Source organism: Falco cherrug, chromosome 5 (assembly GCF_023634085.1).
Source record: "Falco cherrug isolate bFalChe1 chromosome 5, bFalChe1.pri, whole genome shotgun sequence".
NCBI classification, from domain to species: Eukaryota; Metazoa; Chordata; class Aves; order Falconiformes; family Falconidae; genus Falco; species Falco cherrug.
The window spans coordinates 87210657-87236604 of record NC_073701.1 but is presented as its reverse complement, the minus strand read 5'-3'; the positions used below and the strand labels follow the sequence as shown (position 1 = coordinate 87236604).

The window sequence follows — 25948 nt, the reverse complement described above, 5'->3', positions numbered from 1 at the left end:
CGCCTGCGCAACGCGCCCCGTGGCGGCCGAGCCGGGGCAGCCTGCTCAGCGCCGCGGCGACGGCGGCGGCCGGAGACAAAGCGCCCGGCTAATGAATGGGACGGTCCCGCCCGGCCCTTCCTTTTAACTCCTTCGGGCCCGGCCGGGTGGCGGCGGTGACCTCCGGCTTCCCCTGCGGCGGCCGCCCGGGGAGGTGAGTGGCACCGTTCCGGCACCGGGAGGGGGCCGGGGAGGGCGGTCCGGCTCGCGCTTCCCCGGCTCCCGCCGCCCCCCGCCGCCGCCGGGTCCCGCTTCAGCGGCGCCGGTGCCTGCGCGGCCGGGGGCCCCGCGCCCCGGGCCGGTGGCGCCCCGTCCCGCCTGGGAGCGCCCGCAGGACAGCGCCGCCAGGCCGGGGAGGGGGCGTGTGGCGGTGGGGCGGCGCAGGAAGCCGGGGACTAGGCCCGCGGTGCTGGCTCCATTGTCTGCGAGGCCCCGGGAGGGGGCCCGGCCGGCCCGGCGGGCGGGGGTCGCCGGTCCCCGGGGACTCGGCGCTGTCCCGGGCCGCCTGGCAGGCTCTGCCACCCCCCGCCCGGGGAAGGGTGCCCGCCGAGCCGCTGGCCGCGCCCCGAGCCCGCCCGGCATTGTGCGCGGCGCGGGCCGGGCCGGGCCGGCGGGACCCGCCGGGGCTCCGCGCCAGCTCCCACCCGCCGGGGCCGCGCCGCCGGGAGGCCGCGGGAGCCGGGCCGGCGGCGGGAGCGGTGACCATGTGGCCGGTGCCATCCTGAGCTAAGACGGCCCGAGCGGCCCCAGGGGCGGAGAGCCCGCCGCCCCCCGCAGCGGGCGGCCGCGGCTCGGCGCGGGGAGCGGGCCGGGGCCGGCGGGCGGGCGGGCTCCCCGGGCGCCGGTTCTGCCGGGGCGCCGGGCCGGAGCGCCCAGGAAATCCTAAAAAGCGTTTCCTCCCGCGTACGCGGGGCGCCAGGGGGGCAGGCGCCCGCCAGTGGCGGCGGCCGCGGCGTAAACATCGCATCTCTCGTGTGGGGTGAAGCTCCCAGCCCCGTCCCCCTCGGGCAGAGCCGCTCAGGAGAGGTGCGTGTGAAGAACGGCAGAATTTAACTTCCATGTACTGCTGCTCTCGCGTTCTACCCGGGACGTGGTAATTTTGCTTAAAAGTGCCTTCTGTAACTTCTAGATCTGCGCTGAGACAGCTGCTGGTGGTAGAGGCTGGCTGTGTTGCGATGCTTACTGGTTTTCAGAGGGTGCCTGATGCACTTTAAGTTGTCTGTGGCACGTGCAGTCTACTAAAAGTGTAAAAACATTCATTAACGAAAGGTATAAGGCCTCGCTTGCATTAATGGCGTTTCTAATCATCATTGCTAGGTTTAGTATTTGCTAGGTTTGGCTTTGCAGCGTAGGAAAAACTCTTTCCCCAATCCTTTTCCCTGCTGCTTAGGTGTTAGAAGCAGTCGTGTCTTGTTTCTGGTTGGTATCTCTGATAGATTTCAATAATTTAGTGTGAGCTGTCACGCTACGCCTATAGTGCCAAGCAGGAAAAGTCTTTCAAGCCCCCATAACGCAAACATACTTCTCAGGCTTTCCTTATGTGTTGCCTGTATGGCCCACTGTGGATATGCACGTGTGTTGCTTTCAGGAGAGTAGAGCACAGTTCTAGCCTTCTAAAGGTTATCTTCAATAACGCAGCATTTCACTTAAAGCACAGATGTGCACCCTTGGGAGGATGTTTGTGGAGAACATATTGAGTGTAGTGAAGTCTGGGAGACTTTATCAACGATCTCCAAGATACCATACTGCTACTAGAAAGCCCGTATTTGTGCAAATACTGGGCTGGGGCACTCCAGTTGTTATTTACTATGCAGATTAGTTTTGTGGAGAAAAAAAAGTTGTACGTGTCTTCATTATATATTAAAAGCAGCAGAAGTTCTTTTGCAGACTCTTAGAAGTTTGAGTGCTGCCTGCTAGGTGCAAGACCAACAGGCAAGGTGCTGAAAGTTTTTATATGGTTGGATGTCTATCTGCTTTGCTACTTACAGTGCTGCTAGCATCTTCCAACTTTAACAGACGTTGAGGTATTTATTCCCTAAAAGTTCTCCAGACAAATATAAGAATGGATTGAGAACAAGTAAAATGAAAGTAGAATGAAATAACCAAACTGAGCTCCTCAGCTAAGTTTTCTAAACATTTTGTGCTTTTGAATAACTGTAACTCTTTTACTGTTACTCTGTATAAAGCAAAATTGTGACAGGTGCAGCATCCTCAATGATAATGTGAAAGGCAAAGTATAGAATAGCGGAAGGCTAGGCAGATGATGAGTTTAGAGTAATGCTTATAGTCTTTCTTCTACCATGTCTGCTATAGCCTCTCTGTTTGGTGTGTCCACCTAATTCTGGCTCATTTTAAACCTAGACTGCAAACATCCTGAGCAAGAGCTGTGTTTGTAGAACAGCTAAAGTGTCATGGGGTCACGGGTGGTTAGTGCAGAAGGGGGTCTGCTTCGGTACACATAATGCATCACTAATGCTCGTAACAGGTCCTTTGGAAGTGCAGGAAGGCAACTGAGTTTCACAGGTTCATTTAAAATTGTCTATCCATGTAAAGTAGAATATCCTCCTATCAAAGATGCTTAAGAACTAGATATTACAGAGGAAAGTCCTGGCAAACTTTTAGGTAATAAAGAATAGTTACTGGTTTATGTGGCCTTTGAGCCTGTTATATCTTTCTTTCTCCTCTTGGAACTTGTTCTTTTCTAATTTTTAGAACCCTTAATACAATAACTTCTCAGATATTTTCTTTTGTGGCTCTGAGAAAGTTTGTATTAAGGAATGCAGATGATGTATATCCCAATACCTTGCTGCATTTTAACACCGCTCACAGTGAAGATTCTGTATGAGAGGATTCAGTAAATCCTGTCTTTGGAGGCTTACTTTTAATTTGTAGGAGTTTTCATCTTCAAAATGAGCGTATTGTGCTATGGCGTTGCCACTGTAATGTATAGTTAATCTGCTTTATGCAAATAGGTGTGATAATGCATGTATATTAGCCTAGGTTTAGACAGAAAGCAGAATTATAGATAGTTTATTTGGAGATTTTGCACAGTGTAGACCATGGCATTTAACTCATCATCATGACTGACTTTTTTTTTTCTAAGTAGGGACAATCTAGGTGTTTTAGTGGTATTGACATAATGTAATTTACATAATGTTATCTGTTCTAGTGTACACTTTCAAAACAGGTTTCACAAAAAGGTGTTCTCTTGCATGTGGAAGATGTGCATTGTTTTCTGTACAACTGTGGCTGTTTATTCTGCATTCAGTACTGGCATCATTGGTATCTGTCAATTGACAACTATGGGTGTATTTGATTTCAGCCAATTAGTGAAAAAATTGACTAATTTCCGTGGCCTAAAGATAGCTTTCAAGTGAAATCTAGAGTTTAAAGCACATACAACATGAAGTTAGAACGACTGAAGCTTTTATTGGTTTGTTTGGTTGTTTTTTTTCCCTGAAGCAGAGGAACTTCTGTCCTAAATTAGTGTGATACATACTTGAACCATGTTAGTATTGTTTTGTTTGTTTAGGGGGCGTGTGTGTGTGTGTTTGGTTGTGTTTTTTTGTGATGAGACAGCATAATATGATGCTCTGCTAGCGCAACAAACAGGGAAATAGTTTGATTTTTCAGGTCCTTTTTTTCATTCAGAACAAATTGTGAAGTTTTTTCTTTTCAACAGCATGTCAGCCTTTCTTACAACCTGTGTAAGACTGGATTTCATTGGATGTTGACATAAGAAATGTTATGATATTACCATGATCTTTATTTAAACTTGCAACCTGTGTGTTCTATTTAGCTATTACTGCACACTTGCCTCCATCTCTCACCTCTTTCCCTTCCCCCTCTACTTTGTAATGACAAATAGAGTTGGATGATCCCTCTTTGAAGGTTTAGAGGGTTACTAGTTAGTTCACTGTTACAGCTGTCTGAAAGCTTGTTGGATTTTTAAATTTTTTTTGAGTCATATCTGCTAGCTTACATTCACTAGTGTCATACAGATATATTTTTCCCTTGGTGTGTTAGAGTAATTTTTGCACTGAGTGCTCAGATTTTCTGTACTTTTAATACAAAAGCCGGTTCTGGATTTCAGTAGTCAATAGCTTGAAAATTACGACTGAAAATGGACTTGGTTTAACAGCTGTGACTTATTTTGGCAATACTCTTGTGCAATCCTTTGCAAAATGTATAGGAAAAGGTATTTAAAACTACTAATATATTTGTCTCATATGACAATGATCAAAGAATTTGTACCAATATTGCCCCAGATAGGTTCATTTAAGTAGCATTTCAATAATTACGCTGTTTACTTGCTGCTGTAATTCTGTATGCTATTTGATGAATCAGTGTTTGCCTCTAAAGAAAATAAGCCCAGATCCAGCTAAAATCATGACTTCTTTGTTGTTCTCACAAAAATGAGCAATCAAGAAAATGCAAACATTAATGTGAAAAGAATTAAATGTTTGGCCTTGCTTGAAACTATTTTGTAGTCCTCTTGTAACAAGTGAGAGAATGGGAAAATGGGAATAGAAGGGTTGTGGGATTTTGGTGGTGTTTTTAAGAAATCGGGAAGGATAAAGTTGTTTGTACTGTATCTTGCCTGTAGTCTGATGGCTCTGGCGCTTGGAAGGAATGTGGGAGAGCCAGGTTCACTTCCCTGCTTTGCCTGAGGACCTGAATCCACATCTTGGGAGAGTTCCCGAACTGCTCCTGCTGAGCACCCTGCATCGGGTGGGTCTCTGTCTCCTTGGCTGACACCTTCCTCTTTGTATACCTTACTTAAAGGTTCGCTGTAGTAGTGACAGCAGAAGTGTCTCATCTTAGCAGTCAAATTAGCCAGCAGCACATCTTTGAGATGTTTTCGCTTGCTTAAGAGGAAGTACGGAATTATTTTTAAGTGAAAGTGTCAGTAAAAGGAGTTACATGTAATTTATTTCGTAATGCACAGTAAGCCAGCAATCAGAACTTTCCACCCTGAGAGGTGGTCTCCTGCTCAAGGGGGAAAAAAAAAAGTTTGTGTGTAGATACATATATGTATAGATATCAATCACAGTCTCACAGTCTGAATGAGAGCAGTAAGCACCGACTGGTGGGGAGAGTGCTTTGCTGATTTAACCCCTGTTGGTGCTTGAGCCATACTAAGTTTAGAAAAGAAGACAAAACAGCATCCTGACCACTTTGGGGCATTTTTGACATTGCAGAGTTCAGCATTTTCTGCATTTGGATTTGGAGTCAAAGTTTACTTTCCGGATTTTCTAAGATAGCTAAAAAATTTCTTAGTTTGGCTGTTTTGGTTTTTTTTTTTCAGTGTACTAGTGCAATGAAACAGCTGGGGCCTCTGCAGAATGACGCTTATGTCTGTATAATGGTCAGTGGGACTGAAGTTGCAAAACTCCAAAATATGTCCTGTGATAGACTGCTTTGGTTTGTTTTGTTGCTAAGTCAAAATATCTGACTTAATATGCACCACTCGCAATCGTTCCTTTCTCATACATGGGTAATGATAATCTTGTGTTGATCCTGTGCTATTGCATGTTGATTAATATGCATGCTGGGCGCAGTGTGTAAGCAGTATGTTCAGCTCATGAAGAGAAGGTGTAACAGGCTGCCAGATAAATCCTATAGTGCATTGAAAGGTGTCGGCAAGCTCCTTTTAAATCTTGCACATAGTGTAGACTTGGTTTCATTCATCATGAGATGTAGTCATCCCTGAGTATAAAAAAGAAAATGGACCAGTGCTGAGACAGGTACAAAAATTTGACTTTTAAATGTTTTTTTTAGTACTAATCTTGGGGTGGAGGTGTTTGGGTTTTTTTGGTTTTTTTTTTTTTTTGCTTTGGAGCTCTTATGTTAAAAATGTCTTCCTTTTTCTTGATAATTATGAAGCCTAGGGATTTTGAAAAAAGGCAATAGCTAGAGCTAGTCATAGTAAGTGCAACTCCTGGAGCTGTCACCTAAAGAGAAACTTGAAATGCTGTGACTTGCCACTGTGACAGTTTACATACTAAAAAAAAAAAATAAATAAATCTATTAAAAGGAATTACTTTCTTCTTTTCCTTAGATACAATCATCATCATTAAGTTTGAGTAGCAAGTATTTAACCTCACATGAAGCCACCTGCATGCAGTGGAACAGATGTGTAAGTTTTTCTGGGTTTTGTTTTGTTTGTTTTGTTTTTCTCAGTAAAGTAGTGGGCAGCTTGTTTGTTTTGGGTCTTGTATCTTTGTTATTGTTAATTTAGAGTAAGCCAATGGATAAAGATAATGAATAATTGTGCATCTCTGCATTGACTTGTATGTAGCTTAATAATGTAGCAGGAAGTTTGTATGAGTGCCTGAGACTTAAAAATCTTTACAGTGTTACAATAATAGTAACTAGTTCATGATTTGTGTGGTAACAGCTGGCATATATACATCCTTACCCTGCAGTCTACCCCTTAAAAAGGGGGAAAGTAACTTACATGCTACATTCATCCTATACTTAAATTTCACTCATTCAAATTTTCGTGTCCTCACTGATGAAGCAAATTTTAATATTTTCTTCTAGAGTTTCTGTCTGAAACTTTTTTTTTTCTTTGCATATTCAGTTTGAGCTGTTGGGTACAGATTTTTCAGAAGCCTGAGATTCCTGACTAAGATACAGTAGAAAAAGAATTGTTCATATGCAGATCAGCATTTATGTGTAGATTAACAATACGTGTTATTCTTGCACAGTGTTTTGGAGCTTTGTGTTTATTTTTGGTCCCTTCCTCCCTCCCCACCCTGAATAAAGTAGTTCAACTTTTAAGCTGCCTGTATTATTGGCTAAAGTACGTGTTAGCAATAGAAGAACAAGATGTTTAAGATAGGTAAAATGTTGAGCTAGGAAGTCTTGGTGAGGTCAGAGCATCAAAGAAATCGTTAGGGTTGGAACGGACCTTTAAAGATCATTCTAGTCCAAGCCCCCTGCAGTGAGCAATGGCTTCTTCAACTAGATCAGGTTGCTCAGAGCCCCAGGCAACCTGACCTGATGTTTCCAGGGATGGGGCATCTTAACACCTCCCTGGGCAACCTGTCCCAGTGCTTCACCGCCTTTGCTGTAAAAAATGTCTTCCTTAAATGTAGTCTGTCTACCCTTTTTTAGTTTAAAACCATTGCCCCTTGTCCTATTGTAACAGGCCCTACTAAAAAGTCTGTCCCCATCTTTCTTACAAGCCCCCTTTAGTTACTGGAAGGTGCTTTAAGGTGTCCCTAGAGCTGTCTTGTCTCCAGCCTGAACAACCCAACTCTCTCTGCCTTTCCTCATAAGGCTTTGGCCTTTGTAGGAAAAGAAAAAGAAAAACATGATTCAGCTTCACTTTCTAAAGGAAAGTTTTCCTAGGTGACGGATATAGAAGGTGTGGGGGATTTTGTTACATACCAAATCTGCTTGTGGATCATTCTTCATCAGTGTCTAAGCGAAAATGAACTGCTAGTGTTTTCCAACTCTAGCACAGTCAAGGAGCAGGAAAGAGTAGTCATCGTCTGTTGCAGCAGCCTTTTGAGTCAGTTCTAGACTACCATAAAGAAATCTGACAAAAGGGACAATGTTGCTGCTGACAGAATATCCAAAAGTTCACTCTCATGTATTTAATGCTGAATTTTAATATGCTCATCTCAGGGTCGCTATATGCTTTGCACTGTTTCATTACATGATGTCAAGCACTGTAGCATTTTATAGTTCTATTTAAAGTGCCTTACTAATGTGGCTCTCAAGGTTAAAAGCCTTCAATGAAAGTACCCATTTTAATACTACCTGTCTACTGCAAATGAGTATCTGGTCTTAGTGTCTTCAAGAACTCTTTCTTGAATTATAATCCCAGATGAAATAACTTGTTGACTGCAAGTTAGTTGTTCTGATAGGTAATAAAATCTGTAGGCGATTAGTCTTAAAAAAATTAAATGCCAATGTGAGTTCCAACAGAAAAGTGTATACATTTTGTCACCTGTTTTTTTGTCATATTTAGGTGTTTTATTGAAATTCAAGTTGTCCGCACTGTGGGATAGAGTTTAGATCATTTTGGTCAGCCTAAAAAATGTATTTATAGAACATAATTTGAGTTCCTTGAGACTTTATTTTTATTAAGGTTTTATAGAACACAGTCATTTTTACATGTTTACTTAAAAAGATTATGTATTCGATATATTCCTTATATTTTACATTTCCCAAAATAATCTCATACGATTTTTCCTTTATGGCTTGGCAATTGAATACTGACTTTGTTTTTTCCTCTGTGTTTCAGCGTATCAATATGCAATATGTGATGTGTTCACCAGTACAGATTTCACCATGCAGCATATTATGAACAAGTTACTGCATATTAGTTCCTGGAGTTTAGTAGTGCGGCCCAGAGAGCTAGCATTTTGCAAGTGTTCCTTTTGTCCATGATGCTTTCTTCATTTGTGATTAAGAAGGCACCGTTGGTGGAATGGGTGCTTGTATAGTGCTGGAGTCTCCTGAGATCAAAGTTGGGAATATTCTGCTGTTCAGATGTTATCTTCCCTGTTAAAATTTTAAGTTTCAGTAGGTCAGAAATGTTATAGGTCAAAATACTTTAGCATCCACTGTAAGAATTAAAGTCTTCTAGTGCATATGCAATGCAGTAGCTTTTATGTGCAGTTAAGGTGGTTGAAGAAACTCTAGTTCCTGATTAAAGGGATCTAGTAGTGTTAGATGTGCCATCACAAGGTGGGAGAGGAAGGAGCAGTGTAGAAACTGTTACCTGTTTGTAACTCCCACCCAGCTATTGGCTCCCAGCTCTTTGAGAGCTTTTCTTATCTAATATTTGGGTCTGCAAGTTCTTGCTAAAATGTGGCATAGATAATGGCAATCATGTAATGTTTTCTGGTTTTACTCTGTAGTTCCCTTTCTTCTGCATTAAGGTGAAAACATGATATGCTAGTAACCGTGAAGGCATATCTACAGACAGGGGGGAAAAAAAACAAACAACCAAAAGACAACAGGGTAATAATCGTTACATGAGAGACTTGTTGTGACTTGTATTAGTAGCCACTGAGGCAGTAGGAAGAGTGGGTAAGCTTTCAGGGAGCTGAACAGTGTGCGGATGATGCTGTTAGCAGCATCTTTCCTTTTGACGCTGGGAAGTGGAAGCAATTGAGGTTCCATTCTTCTTTTCCTTTCCTAACAATTTTGAGTTGTTTTCTGTGGCTTACTGCACTGTAGGGAGGCCATTATTAGAAAATACAGTGATGCTTATAAAGAACAGGGAGATTCCTGATCCTTCTCCTTTCTCTAAATGTTTTTATTTATTTCCCTTTTCCATACCTCACAAAATACCAGGTTTATTAAAATAATTATGGCTTTTGTCTAATAATAGAAATCAAACAAATGGGAAGAGCAAGGGCTGTCCTTTACCTGCTCTTGTACTAAAAATGTTGTGGATTGTGCATCGTTACACCCATGTAACATTATTCTGTAAAACTTATTTAAATTACAGGTTGCATTACATGAATGAAACCTCGTGAACTGCACTGGTTAGAATAAGTACTACAAACAGCTTTATTGTTCATTACAATTCTTGTTGTATTTTTGGTTTTAGCTCCTCAAGTAAAACCTGATTTGCTGAGGTGTCTGTGGCGGTAGGATGGCTCTCCTATAAACCATTTATTTTGGGAGAAGACTGAGCTATTTCTTTGCCAGGGACAGGAGTGTCTCTTTTGGATTTCCTGCTAATGCTCAGGTGGAAACAATGTCGGCTCTTGTGGCTTGGTTGTGTCAACAAGGTCTTTGCTGCAAAGTCTCACCTTGCCTTGAAGAAGCCAAAGATTACGTCCCTAAAAGAGGTTAAGAGGGGAAAAAAAACCCTTGTCATAGAGGCTAGGGACAGGCTGGTTTACAAGTAAATAGGGAGTACTGTTACACTGGTTTCTCTCTCCCTCTCCGTTTATTTTGAGAGGGACAGAGCTGAGGTGATTGTGTTTTAAACTGGGGTATCAGGTGAAAATGTCAGGTGCTACGGACAGTTTACTTGGAAAATACTGAGTGACTTGAAAGGGGAATAAGAAGTTCACCCACGTCATGGGTATGATTGATTATGCCTGCATGTGATACGGAAGTTTGACTTCACACATAGTTACCAGGTTGTTTTGTTGCAGTTTTTGTGCTCATCAGCAAGGTGAAACCGAGTATTTCTGAACTCTATAAAATTATCCTGGATGGCATTGTTAATATTATTTTCTTTTATATTTAGCATATGTAGTATATTTAGTAAAGAGATGGTCTTTTCCTTGCTTCAAGTAAAATCTAGCCATATTTCTTCAAATTATTACTTAAGGAAGAAAGAAGAGACGCGGTACAGAGAAGAAACAGATTTGCAGTCTTTTGCAGTTGAGGGTCTCTACTGACTTGAAATAAAGTTTTGTGACAAAAGAATGATTAAGCTTAGCTGTAAAAAAAATCCCTATGAAGTATTTATATCCTCTTGAAAATATTTTTTGTCTTTTTGGCACTTTGAGCTGCATTTTCTTTCTACCTTGCCTTTATGTGCACAAGCATTCCAGAATACAAGTATGTAATATAAGCGTAGTACCATGTCGTACAACACGTACAGATACGATGTATGTAAATCATGGACAACCTCTCCATGGCACAAGTGAAACTATCCGAGGACATGTAACTAATTGGCATCAATATGGAGACAGAACACTATGAAGGATTTTTAAAACACACCTCTTCAGGCTTGATCTGGTTAATATCAAAATAGATACTGTTGTACAACAGTCTTAGCAGTTCAGCAGATATCGTTCAGATTTTTGGTTGTTTTTTTTTAATTTTAGAAAAATTCTAGTTCAAACAGGTTAATATAATAGTACATTTTGTAAAGGACCCTGTTTAGGTTTTGTGAGATTTTTTTTTTTTTTTTTTCACTTTACTTACATGGATGTTTTCAGCAAGAGTTCTGAGAAGACTCTTCTCAGTACAGAATATGTGCTGTGCCTCTCCTAACTGCTTTTTCATTCTGCATCATCCTGCCCATTTAGCTTTGTAGCCCTCAGCTTCCGCCTTTACAGGTGGCTCATTTTTAACTGTTTGAAATCAGCCTTAAAGTGATTAAGGTTTGACTCTTACCTGAGTTTAAAGATAGACATTTAAAAAACAAAACCAAAACAAAACCAAACCAGAACAAAAGTGTGTGTTTTCTAGTATATTGCAAGCTGGGAAGGTGGACTAGTCAGGAGAATCTTGTCTCCTAATCCTATCCCATTTCTTTCGTCAGCTGTGGACTGCACAGGAGGAGGAAGAGTGTAATGGGCTAGGCAGAGGAGCTGATCCCTTGGGGAAAGGTGTCAGAGGAGGATTGCTTGGAATTTTTTGGTGCTTTTCTGAAAGCAGACTACTGTTCTCTAGCAACATGGAGTAAATGTTTTTTGTCTTTTGTCTTTCATTCTTTCCGAACTAAACTTAGGTGTTACTGTGGTTTTGGTTGTGTGCTGTTTCCTGTTCCATGATAATGCTGATGCATCTTCCCTACTCTAGTCTTTATCTGCATTTTACCCTTGTGTTATGTTACTGCAACCTTCATTCATCTCCCCTCAACCCAAAATTGTACAGTGTGAGAGATTAAAAGCAGCTTTGACGTGCTGCACTAAAAATGCTGTAAGCCAAACAATACGTTCTTCAACTGTTTAAAAAAAACCCTAAACTTTGTTCTTAATAAAACCATGTTATCTCTTGTAAATTGAGAACTGCAGCATCTTATTAGCATATAATTGTTTGTCAAAAATTGAGAATTATAAAAATATCAGAGTATAATCTGTAGCTTTCACTTGGAGCAACATTAAATGAAAGCGTAAGACTTCAGAAAATCCTGCTTAAAGTTTTAATGAAATTATTACATAAATTACATTAGCATTTTAACAAATGACAGGCTGATCTGACATTTGTTAGGTATGAACAATAGCATAGAAACATATCCTGCAAGTATTGCTTCAGTAGTATCATACCAGATAATGAGAAAGCAACACTTCAGTATTTGAGACAGTTTGGATCTTGGACAAATGTTATAGTTTACTTACCGTGACAGATCTGTTTTTTACGAGATCTCCCTTAGTAAAAGCTGAGACAAATGATTAGTATGTGTACACCCTGCTTGGTTTTCCTCTTTTTTTTCTTTCTTATTGTGTCCTGCTATGGAAAGTTAGCAAAGGATGTGTGAAGGAAGATAGCCCCATTTGAGATCTGGTGGTATGCAACAATTAAAGGCTTATCAGGTGGTTGTAGGTGTGAGTAGTGTTGTTTGTGTTGATACCTAATATTGTGTAAGGTGGTACATGCAACACAGTGATATTTCTTTATTTTATGTATAAAACTTGGGAGTGGCATTGTTTTGCCTAAGGTGGGGTTTTTTTTGTTGTTTTAGCTTTCCGTTTTTATTTTGCCCGCAAGATAAATGCTGTTTAAAATAATGTGGAATGGGGATTTCTGGGCTTTGTAGTGCTGCTTAAACCTAGGTGGTGGAGGATGATGCTTCAAATAGACCTGCTTAATAAATTGTCAAATAAATTTTGAAGACTGATTTCTCAAGAAATAAGCTTGAGTTTTGACTCCCTACCCTGTATCAGACACCTGCTTTATTCTTAAACGTGCTGAGCAGTCAGACTGTATCACTGAGGTCTGATGAAACATTTTGGTACCAGGCATGTTTAGCAAATCCTGTTGGGTGCTAAACAGGGATGCCAGAACTAAATGTCAGCCAGCTGTGAATAATATGCATGATAACACAAACATCCCTATTTGTGTCAGACTCCAAAAATGATGAATATGAAATGTATAATATGTAAAAAGCAGTATCTCAATCTCTCTAAGAAGTTCTGTGGTTGAGGATATACTGGTGTTAAATCTCAATCTTTTTAAGAAGTTCTATGGTTGAGGATATACTGGTGTTAAGAACTGAGTTAAGAACCAGATCCTCTCCTTTTTTTTTTTAAAAAAATATTTTTTTATATTATCTGACTTTTTCTCCTTTGTGTCTATTTTAAAGTATTTTTTAAAATTATGCTTATCTGGAAAACATACAGTTTCTCTTCAGTTTTGCCATTGTCATGAGTTTTTTACTCCTTTTACACATCAGCATAAGAGCCAGTGTAGTTTTCTGCAGTGCCAGCGTGCACGCTTTCTTCCATACACAGTGATGCAGGTGATGTAGGGTTTGAGATGGAGATGTTTGTTTAAAGCTGTAGCTTTTAGTTCTGAGGTTTCAGGGAATGTCTGAAAATAATCAGTAAACAGAGTACCATAGACTTTTTTATGTTTACAGCAGCAAGAGGAGAAAACGGATGTACAGAATAAATCAGCTTTTGAGAGTAAGAGGCTAAGAGTTTGAGTTTGTGCAATGTTAGGTGTGTTCTGTGTGCAGGTTTGATTTTTAATTTGACACTGCCCCTTTAGTCTTAAGACTAAAACTGTCACTTTAAGCTGTGCTGTTGATTATCTTCCTGCATTATTATTAATTTAGTGGTGGGGTGAAAATAGAAGGTAGAGAGGAATCCAGAGGCTGCTAAGCCAAAAAAATATAACTTGGCACTAGCAAATCTATTTTACTGCTTAATATAAGAGTCTGTGTTCCATAGTAAAATTATTTGATGTTTTGGGAGACAGGAGGCAAGAAAGGGGGAATGGATATTTACATTTAGCTGCTAGTCCTTTTAGTCTTTTCAGTCTCTACTCTAGCTAAATTCCTGCATTTGTAATTAGGGTTGAGTACTCAAGAGCCCAATGATGATGGTTATGGCTGTAACACTCAGCAATCCACACCTTGGTTTTGCACTGTCGGGAATGACTGATTTAGGACCCAGCTTACACCAAGCACAGAATTTTACAGCAACGTGAAGAGGCATGAATGAGCTTTATACTTGGATAAATCGGAGGTCTCTGTGTCGTGTCCTGACAAGTAGCATGAGCACAGCAGGGAGCTCACATACCTTTCTTGGAGGGCTCTCATTCTTCCTGCCTTGTCTCCCAAACCTCTGAGCAAGTACCTTTGTCCCATTGCTTTCCAAAGTGTGTTTTTGTTTACCTCCTTACGGGTTACTCTGGATATGTTATTTTCTCTTTGTGACTTTTTTCCAGCGTCTCTTCTCCTCAGGGATGAGGGAGTTGAGGGCATCGGTTGCCCTGCAAGGATGCTGCCTTGTTTCTTCCAGCAGCTGAAGCCCAGCAGACAGAATATCTTTGGGAGCGGCCTGGTTCTTGCCTCCCAGCCTGTTCGAGCTCCTGCGCATGGCATCCTGCTCGGCTGGCCACACATCCGTGAAATGCTCCAGCCGTGGAGGAAATAATCCTTCCCCACACCTTTTTTTTTTTTTTTTTTTTTTTTTGTTGTTGTTGTTGTTCCCACTACCAACCCTAGTGTGGTAATGTTTACACAACCATCGAACTGTTTGTGAATGTTCCCTATTTGTACACTAGGATTTTTCTAAATGTTTGCCTCGCTCTAAAATGGAATTTTAAAAATAATTGTAAAAGCTTTAAGCCATGTAGTAAGATGGCCCTATAAAACTCATGGCACAATAGATGGAACAAAAACAAAAGATGAAAGGTACGGCCCTCCTAATTGAGAAGGGATCACGGAGAAAGAAATTTAGACTTCTGCAAGACCAGTGGCTTGTGACAGAACAAGAGCTAAACCTAGGTATTATTTCTCAGCCAATATTCAGAAATGTTGTATATTCATTACTTCCATATATCACTTTTTTAAGATCTAAGTAGGAAAAAAAGCATAGTAAATCGTTAAAATGTTAAGTAAAATTACTTTCAGTTTCTAACATCAGAGGTTTTCTCACCAGTAGAAGAGAGCACTAAACAAAAGTAATAGTTTCTGTCTTTTTTTTCTGTATATGCCCTTTTGGGTTTTTTTATTGACTTAGATATGATTTTGGTTATGTTGTTTCCCCTTCCATTAACATATGCTTCTCGGGGGTCTTTACTACTATTTTAATTGTTTACATATTTTCTGTTGAATACACAAATTCCTATAAACTTCAGCTCTTTCACATTAGATCAATAAAAACGTCTAATATTACTTGTCCTAATTGTTATATTCTGTTCCAGTATTCGGTTAGGGCGAAGGCTATCCCTGTCAACAAGGAGCAATGTATGGTATTGGTGGTGCTGTTCCCACACTTGAATCCTTTGTGTCTGGATGGAGTACCTGGGGTTGTGTATACAAGAGGGTATTTTGCAAATTGGAGAGAATACCTTTGTAAAACCACAGGTTACTGGTTAATGTAAGATCTACCTTTGAGGTGACTGCGAAAGTAACAGAATAGTAAAGGTGGCTTTACCTTCCTCTTCTTTTTCTTTCCCATCAGTCTTCTACAAATCATACCTCCCATGAGGTCCAGAACAACTAGTTTCTTTTATTAAGCCTGACTTTCTGTACTTCGATCCCAATTGCACTATTGCATCCACTAGTTCATGCTTGTACGTTTGTGCGGATTCTTGTGAGACTGGAGCTTAGGACCCACCTTGCTTCAGTGTTTGACTAACATGCTAATTTTGCAGTCTCTTCTAATACCATGTTTTAATTGCTTGGTATCTTCTTCTTCCAAAGAACTTCTGTAGTTCTTTGTGGGTGAGCTAGTACTGATATTTTATAACAGGAAACCTGTATAGAAAAAATGCCACTATTCTTAAGTTTCCTTCTTCAAGGGATTTGTAACTGAAACGTGGTAAGGTTCATCTAGGTTATACATTTATAAGAATTTGTTCTGCTTATTTGTTACAGGTTTTGGGGTGTGTGTTTCAGGTTTTCTGGAGTTCTGATTTGTTTGGGTTTTTCTTTTTGTGGGTGTTTGCTTTTTATTTGGTTCTTTGTTAGCAAATATTCCTTACCTAGCATAGTATCCATCCATTGAAGTGGAAGCTGATAATAATCTGTTAAAATTTATCCTCCTTATTGCTTTTATTGCTTGCTTTTAGAGATTTTCTTTTAATTGATGTTCTTAATGATGCTTGTACATTTTAAAAAAGTAAACAAGATTAGCGCTATTTATTCTAAAACTGACATCCATTTGTGCAAATTATTTTTAATGTGCTTTTGTGTACCTCCTACACTCAAAATCTGTCACTGCTTTTGATTTTTTTAAAAGTAATAAACAGTTTTGCTTTCACTTTGTTTCCACATTTTGCATCTATGTTGAAACATCTGCTTTTGCATTTTGCAGGTGTGTGTGTTTACAGTATATGTAATTGTATAAGTTAATTTTTTTGTTGTTTTAAAGTGGTCTTTCTAGACTACTTTCTGCACCAAGATTCTGTAACACGATCAACTCCATGATTATTGCCTGACTAGTCAACCTAAAATCTAAAATGGTTTAAAGCTTGCAGGCCACTATCTGCTTTACAAACAAATAATCTGCTCATGGTTCGGGTTTTTTACGTACTTTTTATACTTCACTGTATGTTAATGTATGTCTCTGCAATCCCAACACACCAGTGTTTCTCTACACCAGTGTTTCTTTGGTTTGTTTTTGGTTTTTGGGGTTTTTGGTTTTTTTTGTGTGCTTGGGGTTTTTAACCCCCTTCCTTTAGCAGTGATTTCTTCTGGTCATGGCAGTCTGCTGTGGCACTCTGGATCAGTGACATTCTCCTGACATTTCTTGTCAACCACCACACGCTTTCAGTAATCCCACTTTGAATGGAAAGTCCTATACAATGTTTCTGCAGGCTTCTTACCATAGCAAACCACTGACTGTCTACAGTTGCTCAGGAGCTAATAGTCGAGAGTAGTACATTTGAGCAGATAATTGTTCTCTAGTTCCATTTATTTTCTTTTGAAGATTTTTGTTGCAAGGTGACTCTTAATTCTCTTTGTTTCCCTGCTTGTCTGTATCTAATTGAGGAGATCTCAAAGGCATAAATCATTTTCATTTTAAGCTGATTGCCTGTAGCCTTTTTTTCCTTTGAAAACGTTTTCCTTCTCCTTGAACATCCTGTTTGTTTAGCAGTAGTCCATAACTTCGAGTAGCTTGTGTCTAAGGGTAGATGAGTGATGTAAAAATGGTCATAAACAAATTCATACTTTGTTGTAGGTTACTGTAAAATTTTAGACGATGGAGTATTTTGTTTTGTTTTTAAAACAGATTGACTCTTCTGTAGAGTTGGCATGGGAGGAGGGAGATGAAAAACATTCGTATTCCTATACCCTGAGCATTTGAGGACTATATTCTAAAGAAAATTAGGGTTGAACCCTCAAGGGTGTTTGAAGGGAGGGAGCTTGACTTGATTTTACGGTATGATGTAGTAACACTCAAAGCAACAGAGATCATGCTTAGATGTTTGAAAGAAAACGGGGAGAAAAACCCCACTAAACATGCAAAATCTTCTAAGGGGCATCCAGCTTTGGGAATTTCCAAATCCAGGAAGCGATCTAGCAGCCCTGACAAGTCCCCTTTGAGAGTCTCAGCTTTTCTGCATTCCTAGAAGGCAGCAACAAAGCCCAGAAAAATACGTATTATGTAGCCAGAGAGCTGTAACAGCCGTAAAGTGGGAAAGATATAATTAAAGTTTTCTTGTCTTAAACTCAAGCATAAGTACACTAAAATACTGCAAATGGCCGCAGTATATAAGCAGTCCATAACACCGCTAATAGCATAACCGTCCTAACGGCATGAAAGCATTTTAAATCACGGCTGAGCATAAATACAGAAATAATACGTAGCTGCAAAGAGAGACCTATGTTTAATCGCATAAATAGGGGACAGAAAAAACATGTGAATTGACAGTTCGAGTAGTAAAATCTGCAAGCAAAACCGAAGGATACAGAATAAAGTAGGAAGGATTTCTCACGGAACAAGAACGGTTTCTGGTCCTAAAGAATGGTAAATAACGTCAGGAGCAGATGAGGCTGCTTCCTACACCGTTTTTTGGTGGAGGAGATGAGGAGCATTAAAAACACCCAGGAGAAAGAGGATAGAAGCCTTACCGCCGCGGTTCCTGCTTCAGAGTCCAAATAGTTGTCTCTCCTCTTCGCCTCAACTTGGCAAGCAGAACCAGCCAGGACCATAGCCATCAGGTTAACTGGGAGGCGTCAGCTCGGTGGTATTGTGTACTTAAAGCTAATTTAGCATAAGATGATTAGGGCCTAACTGTTTGAATATGTAGTGGTAATGGCTGATAATGATTATGAACTTAACCATTGGCAATGTGTATTGTTAATGAATGTCAATCAATTTAAGTATCGTTATGAAGTTTGCTACTGGCCTCATTAATCAGGTTTCCAAATCTTCCCTGCGTGGCTACCTGAAGCTTAGCTGTGTTAAGCAATAACTGCTTATCCGGACAGGGACAAATGAAGCATCTCCGTGGACTTTTCTGTTCAAAGCCTAGAATTAGGTTTTGCGTAATTGAAAAACGACAGGAATTGCAGGCCAGGGATGTGATTACCTGCTTTGAGGCAAAGAAATCATGCACGACTTCGTCAGAACCCAATGCCAATGTATGCATGCTTTTTTGCGTGAATCTAGCTAGGAATCTGTAATGTGCTTACTCTAACTAATTTATGTTCTGTAAACTCTGCGTGGAGTCACTTGCTTTTGAGCCTTTCTATCCTGTGATACTAAGTCACAACAGCTTACTATATATTCTTGCTTTTCCTGTTTGCAGTACAAGCTCCAAGTTCACATCAAAGTAAAGATGAAAAAAACTCTTAGATTGTCAACATTTTTAAAAGAAACCAATCTCTCGTCCCAAATGCACGTTTCCATATCATCAATATGTGTGATGACTAGCCTGTATTTTATTCAGTTTTATACAGTGATGTTAATTTTAGTCTCTGCTGCCAGAGTTGTTCTGTGGAAACTACTGTGTAGTATGTTAAATGTAAGGTTTTCCTTTTTCTTCATGTCCCTCCCTTCGTGAGAACTGATGTCCTTTGTGCTTGACCCTTATATCTTTTGGTGTCTGAAAAAGGTTGGGTTTTTTTTGTTTTCTGAGAAGGAAAGAGAAAGGCAGAGCGCAAATACTAGAACTTTCACAGAAAGAAAATCAGTTACTGCTTTCCTCTTAGCATAAAATAGCTGCAGTAAGATCTGCAGATTTTTCCCTGCCCCTTCCCCTGCGCTGGGGGGGGGGGGGGGGGGGGGGGGGAGTGGGGAGAAAGGCAAGTTATCACTTTGATAAGCTTTCCAGAAATCTGAAATCCACAGGAAAATAAGTGTTTCTGTAAACAGACCTCAGAGAAATATTAATTAAAATAGGTTACATAGCTAATATGACATTGGTCTTGATTCAGGGTGGGGAGGGCTTTGTGAATACAGTTTAGACTTTTTTAATGTGTCTTGTAGCTATGCTAATTCCACCCTTTGTCTACCGAAATACTTACTGTGCTTGAGTAGCATGAAAATTGTGTGAGAAGTTTTTAAAAGAACCAATTCAAATGTGTGTTTTGTCTTCAGCTGGGGAGAGACAGTCCCATAAAATCCAGTTCATTGGAGTGCGTAGTGTAGCATCACCTGTGTAGTCCGGAAAATGTTTATTGTCTTGAATGGAGGTACTAATAACTACATTGATGACATGAGAATAAGTGAGAGAGGCTCTGGCAAAATTTAGAATTCTAATATGACTGTTGTAAAGGGGGGTGGGGGGGTGGGGGGAAGCGGCTGACATGCAGACGGCTTGTTTGTGTGGGGCTGTTGAGGTGTCCTGGTTTTTGACCCTGTTGTTGCCCTGTGACTTCTATGCAGCTATACTTAAAAAAATCTACTCTTCGTACTGGAATTGGTGGTGGGGGAAATCTCTACCCACGAGAGAAATGAGCTATGAGTGTAAATGGGCTTTCTAGTATAACCCTTCGGTGTGTGAGGAACTTGAGCCGGCAGTGCCGCACGTTGGGCACCAGCGTGTACATACAGCTGTACGTATCTTTGGTTCTGGGTGATGATGTTAGGCTCTTGGGAGACCTCAGTTTATGTATGGCATTTGCATAGCCCAGATAGCCTGAATTAAGCATTTCAATTTTTAATCATGAAACTCTACAAGTAGCTTGTTTCTAGAGTATGGTGTTGTCTGGGAGCGTTGTGGCATAAATATAACCGTGATGGTCAGAGGAATAGAGATGAGCGTGACCTTGCTGGACACCCTTACAGAGGTTTTCTCGTGAAATGTATTTTTAGACACTGCTGTCAGTAATGAAGGGCTCACATGTACAGGAGTATAACTTAACATTTGGTTTTAAGTACATATTTCTGTGCTAATACGATGTCTCCTTGTCTTCATATATATCTATAGATACCTATATAGTATATGTTTGTGTATATATGTGTGTATGTATGATTATGCAGTGGGTGGATTAGGATGAGGCATAGGTATGTCCAAGCAAATACAAAAGTGATGCTTGGACTCCAGATTTTGTTAAAGCTGAACTAGAGCTGCGTGTGGATATGTATTTGGCCACACAAATGTATTGAGTCTATGTTGGGTTTTTTTCTTCCTTTCAGTCATACGCTGAATTCTTTCCACTTTAAAGGAAAAAAACCCTCCAACGCTACAGAACATTTAGTGCATGTTTTCAGTTCATCTTTACTGTAGCTATTTAAAGTGGGTTAGTCAACTTTGTCTCCTGATTATTATTTGTTTTTGTAATTTCTAGATGGTGCCAATCAAGATGAACAGAATGGCTTCCTTCAACAAGAAAATAGAACATTCATTTTTTAGGATTATGTCTACAACATGAAGCATTTAACAGTAGCTGTCTTTGAGAACATTCATCTATGACCTGAAATGTCCTGATCCTGGGGAAAAATGATATTCCATTAATTAAGTCTATAATTTTTAAATGCATTGTTATGACTAATCATATTTGCTTATGCACAACACAGATACAGAATTGATAAACCAGACTTTATTTTAACACATACGCACATTTGTGTTTGTGCATTCAGTATACAAGATACATCATTTTAATCAAATTTTAAATAATCTCTTAAATTATCTATATTTATTAATAAATGAAGACTTGGCAAGAAGAATTTGTCATCCATGGACGAGAGTAAAGCAGATTCCCCCAGAATGGATGGTAGTTTTGTATTGGGTAAAATCAATAACTTAAAAGCAGAGCCAGAGGAAGACGGCATTAACTGCACTCTAGAAAGAATGGATATAAAGACGGAACAAGATGATTTCAAACATGCGGACAGCAGTGATGAACAGGAAGACAAAGAAAAGAACTTCATTACGAACAACGCTGGCAAATATTTATCTACAGAAAACGAAGATGATTATGGATCTCTTTTTTCTCAGTATAGTAGTACGCTGTATGATGTAGCAATGGAAGCTGTGACACAGAGCCTCCTTTCTAGCAGAAACATAAGCTCCAGAAAAAAGTCACCTGCTTGGAACCATTTTTTTATATCTCCGAGAGATAGCACTAAAGCAATATGTATGTACTGTATGAAAGAATTCAGCAGGGGTAAAAATGAAAAGGACCTGAGTACAAGTTGTCTCATGAGACATGTGAGGAGAGCCCATCCTACTGTACTAATTCAAGAAAATGGAAGTATGCCAGGTATATCCTCCTTTTCTTCACCTACGTTGTTACTGCCACCTCAGCCCGCAGATGTTGGAGATCTGAGTTCCATGTTATCCCCCATAAAACTAGTCAAGAAAATGGCTTCTAAAATACCATCTCCAGATCGAATAATTGAAGAATCTGTTTCTATTGTTTCTACTGAAGAAATATCAGATCTTTCGGTTTCTGAAAAGTGCAACAAAGAAGAAGTCATTGTTGGGTCGTCTCCGCAGCTACCCAACAACCAGTATGATGACACTGTAGAGAATGTAGCAGAAAAAACTGTCGTAATTCCAAAGAGCACATCAGGTTCCAGAAGGAGATCTGCTGTCTGGAAGCACTTTTATTTGTCACCTCTAGATAATTCTAAAGCTGTTTGCATCCACTGCATGAATGAGTTCAGCAGAGGAAAAAACGGAAAAGACCTGGGAACGAGTTGTTTAATAAGACACATGTGGAGAGCCCATCGTTCCATTGTCCTGCAAGAGAATGGGGGTGGTACCAGCATACCACCTCTCTACACTGCACCTCCAACTCTGTTGCCTTCTTTACTGCCCTCGGATAGCGATCTGAATTCTATGTCGTCCTCTCCTGGAAAACTAATGAAAGAATCAGCTTCTGTTTCTTCTTCTCCAGACAGAATCTCTGAGGAGATCCATACTAATCTCTCTTCTGGAGATGCTCTAGTGGAAGACTCAATGCTGTCGTCGTCTGAAGATATAGGCGAAGTCTCCTTTGTTTCGTCTCCTGAGAAACAGTGCGAGGGATTAGGTCCGCTAATATTTGAACCTACGGCTGTGTTTCAGCAAAATAAAAGGATTATGAAAAGACTTAAATCAGAAGTTTGGCACCACTTTTCACTGTCGCCTGCAGACAGCCTAAAAGCAGTATGTAGGTACTGCAGTTGTATGATAAGTCGTGGCAAGAAAGGAGATGTGGGCACAAGCTGTTTGATGAGACATCTATACAGACGCCATCCTGATGTTATCGGAAACCAAAAGAGCTTTCTTGACGTGAGTTTGGCGAATTCTCCTTATGCCACTTTGGCTTCTGCAGAATGTTCATCCTCAAAATTGACTGACTTGCCTACAATGGTTACACATGATAATCAAATAATATTTCCTGTTAATAGTAAGAAGACCTCAAAACTGTGGAATCACTTTTCGATTTGTTCTGCAGACTCGACAAAAGTAGTATGTATGCACTGTGGACGTACAATAAGTAGGGGGAAAAAGCCAACAAATCTGGGCACAAGTTGCCTTCTAAGACATCTGCAGCGGTTCCATAACAACGTATTGAAAACAGATGTCTCTGAGCCAGTATTATCCTCATCTACGGATAATCACATGCCACTGAGCACAGAATTAATAGGATCCTCAAATTTTGATGAAACCAATGACAAGTTTTGTGACTCTCACCCAGTTGCCAAAAAAATCACACGTCTTGTAGCCGAAATGATTGCACTTGACCTTCAGCCATATTCTTTTGTAGACAACATTGGCTTTAACAGGCTGCTTGAATATCTGCAACCTCAATATTCTTTACCTTCTCCATCTTACTTTTCTAGGACAGCAATTCCAGATATGTATGATAATGTAAAACAAATAATTATTTCACATCTTAAAGAAGCTGAAAGTGGAGTGATCCATTTTACATCTGGAATATGGATGAGCAACCAAACACGAGAATATCTAACCCTGACGGCTCACTGGGTAACATTTGAGTCTTCATTTCGACCACAGTGTGAGGATTACCATTGTTCAGCACTGTTAAATGTATCACAGATTGATTGCGACTACAACGGCATCAGTATTCAAAAGCAGTTAGAGTACTGGTGGGAAACATGGATTACTTCTGTTGGCCTTCAGATTGGGATTACCGTTACTGATAATCAGAGTATAGAGAAAACTTTAAATGAAGGTGATCATTCAAGTGTACAATGTTTTAGTCACACTGTTAACGTCATTGTAAATGAGGCTATCAAAAGCCAGAGAATGGTTCAGAATTTGCTTAGTATTGCAAGAAAGATCTGTGAACGCGTCCATCGCTCAGCAAAAGCAAAAGAGAAGTTGGCTGAGTTGCAAAAAGAGTATGAGTTGCCTCAGCACCAGCTAATACAAGATGTTCCATCAAAGTGGAATACATCGTTTCATATGCTTGAACGTCTTATTGAACAGAAAAGAGCCATCGATGAAATGTCGATAGAGTGCAGCTTTCGGGAGCTAATAAGTTGTGACCAGTGGGAAGTCATGCAGTCGGTGTGTCATGCTCTCAAACCTTTTGAAGCCGCAAGCAGGGAGATGAGTACACACATGTCTACTCTAAGCCAAGTGATTCCAATGATCCATATACTTAATAGGAAAATAGAAATGCTATTTGAGGAAACAATGGGCATAGATACTATGCTGAAATCTTTGAAAGAAGCTATGGTGAGTAGATTGTCCTCCACGCTTCATGATCCAAGGTACATTTTTGCTACGCTTCTGGATCCCCGATACAAAACATCCTTATTTACAGAAGAGGAGGCTGAACAATATAAACAAGACTTAATCAGGGAGCTGGAAATAATGAGTTCTACCTCACATGATGATAAACCTGTTTCCAATGGCTGTGATGCAGGTTCACCATCTACGAATTCATATGGGGAAGATAATCTCTGGTCACTCATGGGTGACATGAAGAAAACAAAAGACCTGAAAGAGAGAGCAAAGTTACCGGAGGAAATGGTGCTTTCTTACCTGGAGGAAGAAGTGCTTGAGCATAACTGTGATCCTCTAACTTACTGGAACTTTAAGAAGTCATCTTGGCCAGTACTGTCAAAATTGGCTGTCAGGTTCTTGGGTTGTCCACCAAGCATTGTTCCTTCAGAGAGATTGTTCAATACATCCAATGAAAGCAACAACTTTAGTCAGTCAAGGTTAATGATTGAACACTTTGAAAAGCTTATCTTTTTGAAAGTGAATCTTCCTTTAATATACTTCCAGTATTGAAACTAATGAACAAACTGCTAGACTAAATCTATTGTTGCTCACTGGATATTAACTATCTATAACTCGGATTTTTAAATTGCTCCAGTAGGGGCCATGTATGACATCTAATCAGTGACTATAATTCCAAATTTTAGTTTCAATTTTTTCAGCTTTCAATATGTCTACATGTGCCTTATTCATAGTACTTCAGGCCAGATATTGTATATATGTTTTTTAAAACTTCACGCTAGAGATAGCCTGTCTTGTCAAATTATACAAAATTATGTAGGTTTTAATCCATAATTGTAAATGAACTTTAAAAAAGCTCAGTCATTTGTTTTAATAGAATGGCAAAAAAAAAAAAAAAAAGATGTAAACAGTTCTATTCTGTAGTTTTTTATTCAATGACTATGTAAAAACCATAAACCAGGTACTGTATTTTAGTTGAACATTGCTTTAATTGCAACAAAACAGCTTTTGTAGTTGTCAAAAGAAAGCTGTACGCGGAAGACGGGGTTCCAGCCGTCTTTTTATCATGTGGTGTTTTTAACTGCAAGCCCTAAAGTACTTAAAGGATTAAGAAGAGTTATCAAGGAAGATGTGTTTACAGGAGACTATTGACTTAGTATCTGAAAATAAATCTTAAATTTGAGATGATATGGAATGTCAGTTACACAGCAATCGGTAGCAAAACCTCCCATTCTGGGTTCTCCTGTTCAGGTTTTACATTTTAACTAAACTACAGAAATATTCTGGGTATTTATAAAAGCTCTTTGGAAGTCTTATCAAAGTTTGTGAATTAATGCTTGTTATTTAATGCCATGTACAAAAAAAGGCAAGAAACTTACCACAAAGATTTTAATGTCATTCTAAAGCCTTTTCTAATCTTTAGTGCATCAAAACTATAAGGTTCCCTATTGTAAAAACTGAGCCCTTACTCATAACGTAATTTCAATTGTGTAGAACAGCCTGTCTTTAAAGCTCCTAGTACAGAAATAACTGATCTTCTGATTTTTCAGTAATAGCCTTATGGATATGGTGCACTGCTTAGAATTTTATGTAGTAGGGTTGATTCTTAACTGTTGGTGTCCATCAGGCAAATGGGATATAGAGCCTTCAAAACTTCAAAGAAGATGGAAATAAATAGCCAGGATTTTTATTTGAAAGGAATGTTCTCCATGTTTTAACTCTGGAAAGGTTAATTTTCTCATTTCAGTTTTCATTGGATACTTTTTGGGAAACAAGTCATCATTTGCCTATGACCCTTTAGAAAAGTTGTAGCTTTGTTAAAATACTGTACCTATGCCTAATCTAATTTTGCATTTACTATGTTTTAGTGTATTTATAAATGGTGAACTCAGTTTCTGAAATTAAACATTTTATTTGCAATTTTCTA

At 39.8% G+C, this 25948-nt stretch overlaps 1 protein-coding gene across 1 annotated transcript; it reads left to right on the top strand.

Annotated features, from left to right (window-relative positions):
* Positions 1-25948, top strand: ZBED4 (zinc finger BED-type containing 4). Its single transcript, XM_055711245.1, has 3 exons — positions 1-193; positions 6101-6178; positions 20666-25948. Exon 3 carries the CDS (start codon positions 21055-21057, stop codon positions 24571-24573), a length of 3519 nt encoding a protein of 1172 aa, XP_055567220.1. The 5' UTR covers positions 1-193; positions 6101-6178; positions 20666-21054; the 3' UTR covers positions 24574-25948.